This window comes from Xyrauchen texanus, chromosome 17, assembly GCF_025860055.1.
Source record: "Xyrauchen texanus isolate HMW12.3.18 chromosome 17, RBS_HiC_50CHRs, whole genome shotgun sequence".
Classification (NCBI taxonomy): domain Eukaryota; kingdom Metazoa; phylum Chordata; class Actinopteri; order Cypriniformes; family Catostomidae; genus Xyrauchen; species Xyrauchen texanus.
In genome coordinates, this window is record NC_068292.1 from 35,223,432 (window position 1) to 35,230,191 (window position 6,760).

The window sequence follows — 6,760 nt, forward strand, 5'->3', positions numbered from 1 at the left end:
GAGGGCGGATCCATTTACTTACTTCTGAATATCTGCTGTTTATCCTTTCTAGAGTGTACCTTAAGTCTTTCGTTTCACGGCACGGCATCTAAACGAGGAATTTAGTTATTTAGCATTTAACACAAATTGCAGAAACTGTAATTGGGGGCCGCGTAGGAACCATTCAGTAGGAACCTTCCGTCGGTTCATGTTTTGTGGGGACGTTAAACGCTGTGCGGACCGGCCGGCAACAAACAACAGCAGAGAGGAATTCACGGAACACGCTGATGAGAACATTATGCTTACTTTCATTAGTACATGGTACATTTATTTCAAATTCCTTTACGTTAAATTATAGTTAAAACGACGTTCGCGTAATGTGACGATACTGCCAATGGGGAGAAATAGCCTCTAATATAATACTATATCGTAACAGCAAAATTGCACATTAGCACTTTTAATTTTTTTATATCTTTAATATGTAAATAATTTCGACTATTTCATTGTGTATCGTTTTGTGAGTAGTCACACCATTGTCTGTTGCACTGGTAATACGAGCTCAATTTCACAGTCACGTTTAATAATTTTCCTTTTTTATTTCAGAATAATATGAGTAAAGAATCACAAATGAGGGCTGCTATTAACCAGAAGTTAATTGAGATGGGTGAGAGGGAGAGGTAAGCTGCCATCATCATGATGATCATGCATAGTTCTCTCAAACCCGAGTGAGCTGCCAACAAAGTCTTAAGTTTGGAATTGCATACTACCGGTGTTAATAATTGCATACTACTCCCTACTACTGCAAAATATGTGTCTATGGCAGAAATAGTACGAGTAGTATGCAATTCTAAACTCAGTCATAGACAAACATTTGGGACTTTATATTCTCAACCTGTAAACAGCTTATCTAGACAACGTTTTGGGCTTCATATACTGAAAACCTAACAAGCTTCCTACTTGGACAGCATTGTTGGAGATCAGTCACCAATTGTACTGCCTGCCTAGACAACATATTTGGGAACTATAGTTTCAAAAACATTAATCAGCCTACCTAAACAACATTTAGGGCATCACTGCCTCAACACAAGTGAACTGCCTACCTAGACAACATTTTGGACATCACAGTCTCAAAACCTATCGAGCTACCCACCTAGACAACATTTTAGGACATCATCGTCTCAACCTAGTATACTGCCTTGTATTTTATTAATAAAAGAGTCACCTTGTCTATAATTTCTCTGACGATTTTGTTCCTATGAACACATGTGATAGAAATGCGGCTCACTGTTTTTGCAATATAATTGTTTGTTGCACAAATTATATTCGCAACTGTGATGTAAACATACTATCTCAAACCTCATGAGCTGCCTACCAAGACAACATTTTTGGGCATTATTGTCCCAAAACCTATTGAGCTGCCTACTTGGACAGCATTTGTGGTCACGTAGTCTCAAAACCTATTAAGCTGCACACCCAGACACCATAGTCTTAACCTAATGAGCTACCAAGCTAAATGCTGTCTAGGTTGGCAGCTCACTGGGTTTTGAGACCCAATTGTACAGCCTGCATTTCTCACATGCGCATGAATCACATTTTCTTTACTTTCAGGTTAAAGGAGTTACTACGAGCCAAGCTCATTGAATGTGGCTGGAGAGATCAGCTTAAAGCACTCTGCAAAGGTAAGTGCACTGGTGGGATCTCTCTCAATTTAGAATATTGCTTACTTTTCCATGGTCAATTAGTGCAGTAGCATTGTTTGATTTTGCAGAGGTAATCAAGGAGAAAGGTATTGAGAATGTTACAGTAGAGGACTTGGTCGCTGGAGTTACCCCTAAAGGAAGAGGTAGGCTGCTCTTAACCATACATCCAATGTAATTTTCATATTGATACTGCTGAATAGCTTTTTCACATGCCAAAGCATGAGTTGAGATGGCTTTTGTAAATTAGTCATCTGTGTTTTTCAGCCCTGGTGCCTGACAGTGTAAAGAAGGAGCTACTGCAAAGAATAAGAGCCTTCCTCGCCCAGCACTCTACATGATGCTCAGTATATCTGAATATACTCTGAGAGTATCTGTCATTTTTTAAATCAGTCTTTGCCAGTAGCATTGCCAGAATGCTATAAATTAGTTGAACTGTTAAATGGTGTGATTTCACTCTTCATTGTGTATTTTTGTTACTGCCAGTAAAGGTTAATCATGTTTGTACATACTTTTATTTTGGCAGCTACAATAATTTTAATAAGTACCTTTTTTAATTCTTCTCTCCTCTCTTTTGATATCTACATATAGATGTTTTCTGTGATGACACCTTTGTTTTAAGTTGAATAGTTTTAGCCAAACATAGTACGGAAACCCTCATTTTGAAGCACTTTCACCAACAAACCACTGCCCTCTTTTGGGCAAGGCAAGATGTCTAAAAATAAACTACCAAAAGAGTGAATGTCGCTTTAGAGTGACATTTTGGAAAAGTCCATTTAGAAATGTTTTCCTAATCAGTAATGATGCTCGAGTTATTGCAGCAAATTCTACTGACACGGTAGAATTGAAAAGTACTTTTTGGGGTGGTCATTGGCGGTATGGTGTGTAGTGATTGTTGCATATGCGCCAATCAAGCCGCAGTATTCATCCAGATGACAAGTTTGATTTTGGTCTGCGACGTATCCAGATCCCATTCTCTTAAATGGTCAAGAAAGCAATTATCTCTATAGCAAACTGATAATTGAATATCATGTAATGTTGAATGAGATTCATGATATATGCTGTTGACTGTCCACACTTCCAGCTATTTTTGAATGTTTCCCTTTAAGGTCATCCTAGATTTTTAATTTCTCTATGTGACTGTTTGAGTCAAGAATGTTAAGAGGCTCAGGAATAATATCAGTACATTACAACAGCTGTATCAATAGCTAATTGAGCCAGAGTTTGGGTGGGGACAGTGCTACAGTGAGGGGAAAAAAGTATTTGATCCCCTGCTGATATTGTACGTTTGCCCACTGACAAACAAATGATCAGTCTATAATTTTTATAGTAGGTTAATTTGAATGAGTTTGGGTGGGGACAGAGCTACGTTGCCCTTCTGTTACTTGACTTTAAAGAAAGAGCCATTTAACACTATTTTAAAGAAAACTGTGCAAATGTCCACAAAACCTCATACATTGGAACTATGAAATAATACTGCACTTTCTGATATGGTAAGAGTTACAAAGCTATCCAAAGTAAAAACAAAAAAACATTTATTGCAAATGACAAATTAGCCATCCTTACATTCAGGCTATATAAAACCATTCAAACTAATAAAAAATATAACCTAGAAATGTCATTTGCATGAAACCACAAATCAAATGTCCTAATATTGATTCTAACTCAGTTAAATTCAATACATGTCTGCGTATTCAAACTCCTAAATCCAAAACCCTCTCATAACAGAATAAATCAATTTCATTTCCTGTTCTAACTTAATTCCAGGTAGTCCTAACTCCAATTAATAGCAAAACCCAAATCATTCAAATTCTGTTTTAATGTTATGTGATCAATTCAGTCTAGACTCATCTCAGGTTACAGTAATTTGCATTCCAATATATTTCATCCCAGTTGTCATTATTATATTTTGGTTCAAAGTTTGTTGAAGGATCATTCAGACTTCACATCCAAACTTTAAACATTCTACACAGCAATCTCTTGCTTTAGATTCTTACTAATTTAATGTAACCTTTCAGTTTTCTTAATATTGTCTTAGGAGAACAATATGGAAATATGGAGTTTCAGAAGTAAAAAATAACCTAAATTTGTCCGATTTAAAATAAAATGACAAATGGCATAACCTTGATAAATTCAATTTCACAGTGCACTCTTACCACCAAAGAAAACTCCAAACCTAGAGCTCATTTGTACATTTTAGATGTGCCATCAAACCAACAATAGACATTTATATAACATTTTCAGGCTACACAATATATATTTTTTTTCAACTTTCCCAGGGTGTACGCTACACTCGATAAAATGTACACTTTATTCCAAGACCTGAATTTATGAGACATACTACACCAGGCTTCATCTCTTATGGATCTTATAGTTATAGTCTACATCTGGGTGTGCATCTCTCACTCTCTCTCTCTCCCTCTGAAAATGAGTCAGGAGAATTTGGCAGAGGCCTGCCTCCGGTCTAAGAAGTTTTAAAAGTATTTACACCCTGTTGTGCCTCAGGGGAACTGTTTTCCACTAGCTAATGAGACTCTTGAGCAACGTCCACTCTGTTATTTCTGGCATGCGCCTGGCGGTCAAACAGGCATTCGTTTTTTCTCTCTATCTGTGTTTCCTCTCTCTCTCTCTCTCTCTCTCTCTCTCTTATTTCTTCTCTTAGTAGCCCATTGCAAATAGCAAATAAGAGGATATACATCATCCCTTTATTTTAAGAGCCAAGATGAGGTCTGCCAAAGTTAACACAATGCAATCTTAGGTAATAATCAGCAAATGTGTATTAAGTTTCATTGAGCTCGACTTCTCATTTCTCTTGTTTATCCCGGGATGGCAACATTTTAAATCTGCAGCAGCTATGGGAGGAATGTTGTGGAAGTGCAGATATATTTGCAAGTATTACGAGCAGAATCTGTTGTAATTGAAAGATATGAAGTTGGATCTGAGCTTTAAGTCTGTCTGGGTTTTCCAAACCTAAGGGCCGGATCATGGAGTCTATCCCAGCATCTCACTCTGTGGGACTTTTCATCACTAACGGTTCCTCCAAATAGAACTCAGACTTTCCACTGTATCACAGGTGCCATGTGGCTTATGGTCATTGTAATAGAAACAGGTGCAGGCAAGCAATACCTACACAATTGAAAGGTATACAGTAGTTCACCCACAAATGACATTTATGACATCATTTACTCACCCTCATGTTGTTCCAACCCCATTTTACTTATTCTTCCATGGAATACACTGCAAAAATAGTTTTTCTTAATTAGTATTTTTGTCTTGTTTTCTAGTATAAATATTGAAACTTTCTTTAAACATGCTACATTTACTTGACAAGCAAAATGGCATAAGATAGTTTGTCTTGTTTTCAGATAAATTTTGTAAGGATTATGCTTAAAAAAAACTATTTGCCAATAGGGTAAGGAAAATAACTTATTTCAAAGGGAAAGATTTTTTGTCTTGTTTTAAGCATGTTTACACAATTTTGTTAGATTTCTCTGACTACAAGACAAACTATCTTGTGCCATTTTGCTTGTCAAGTAAATTTATCTTATTTTAAGAATATTTAGATATTTTTACTGGAAAACAAGCCAAAATTAGTAATTAAGAAAATATTCAAAAACAGAGGTTAGGCTGAATGTTAGCCTCAGTCACCATTCACTTTCATTGTATGGAAACAAGATGCAATGAAAGTGAAAGGTGAATTTTTGGCAGGTGAAAAACATGGTATATAAGCTGCTAGATCAGCACCAAATTGGCACAAACTATCCTGAATCTTGTCTTCCACCAGGGGTTTCCAGCATGGAGCAAGAGAGAGGGAGGGAGGTAAACAAAATCCAGACATTGCTTATACTCTTTGGGATGCAAGGCCACTTATTGTCTTGTTCTAAGTCTTGGCTTAATTTGCTGTTCCTCCCTTTGAAGTGCAGTACATTTATATTTCCTGACTCTAAAGCCTCAGCTGGGTTTTACCCATTGCTGCTGCAATTGGATAGCACATCTCCATGTGGGGCTCTCACGGGCCCTCCTTCTATGATAGGAAACACAACCAGAGAAAGGCCGAAGACTTCTCTGGTGGACACAGTTGCAGAGAGGCCCCCCAAGCGGGCCAGATACCCCTGCAGGGGCTTCTGGCACACCCTGGCAGCGGAATGGTTTCAGTTAAGAATTTCAGTAATCACTTTTAGGAGCGTAATATATAGCTGACCTTTGGCAGCGACACACGACCCCCACTCCCCCGGCGATTTGATCAAAGGAGGCAGTGCAAACAGTGCTATCAGTGAACTCCAATGGATTTACTGCCTGCTTATTCTCTCTTGTCTCGGCCCGAGTTGTGGGCTGCTGATACTTGAAGGGAGAATGGTTTCATCTTACAGAATCGCGCTCTCCCTGCTTGAATTTACAGCCCAGATCGGTACCCCACCAACATCTACCCCCACCATCCCGAGCCATCCACCTCTCTCACCAACCTAGAAACCCCCAACAGTTTACTTGTGGGAACTTGGAACACACATGTGCAGTTGCATGGGCCTCAAACTGAAAATACATAATTTTAAGTTAAAGAGGGACAGACAGACAGATAATTAGATAGATAGACAGACAGACAGATTATTTATGTTGGTTTTTTTTTTTTTTTTTTAGACAGTTCATTTAAGTGAACCAGTTAAAATAAACAGTTCACTTACAGAAAATATTTCATTGGGAGCTTCAGTTCATTTTAGTGAGTCCGTTCATTTAGAAGGTTAATGTAAATGAACTAGTATGCTTAAACAATTCAGTTTTTAGAAGCAAAATGTTTAGTTACTGCTGTTTATCACTATAACATAGTTATATAAAATAGAGGTTTCTATTTGTATTAGTTTATATTTAGTATGAATTTACATGCTCAATTTAATGTTGTCAACCTAACTGGTTAATATTAGCCTAATAACATTTATACAGTAACTGTCAAGTGATATTATTTAATGAAATAATAATAATAAATTATATAATTTGATTGTTAGCCTATATTAAAAAAAAATAGTTCTTTAAATAGCTTCAACGTAGTAAGCAATGTTTTGTTTGTAACTTGTCGTGTAGTTAACTACTTT

At 37.1% G+C, this 6,760-nt stretch overlaps 1 protein-coding gene across 1 annotated transcript; it reads left to right on the forward strand.

The window, feature by feature from the left end:
• Nucleotides 1-202: 202 nt before the first annotated feature.
• Nucleotides 203-2,416, forward strand: LOC127658409 (transcription and mRNA export factor ENY2-like). Its single transcript, XM_052147683.1, has 5 exons — nucleotides 203-300; nucleotides 583-656; nucleotides 1,588-1,658; nucleotides 1,748-1,822; nucleotides 1,944-2,416. The coding sequence occupies exons 1-5, from the start codon at nucleotides 298-300 to the stop codon at nucleotides 2,015-2,017; spliced, it is 297 nt and encodes a 98-aa protein (XP_052003643.1). The 5' UTR covers nucleotides 203-297; the 3' UTR covers nucleotides 2,018-2,416.
• Nucleotides 2,417-6,760: the final 4,344 nt, after the last annotated feature.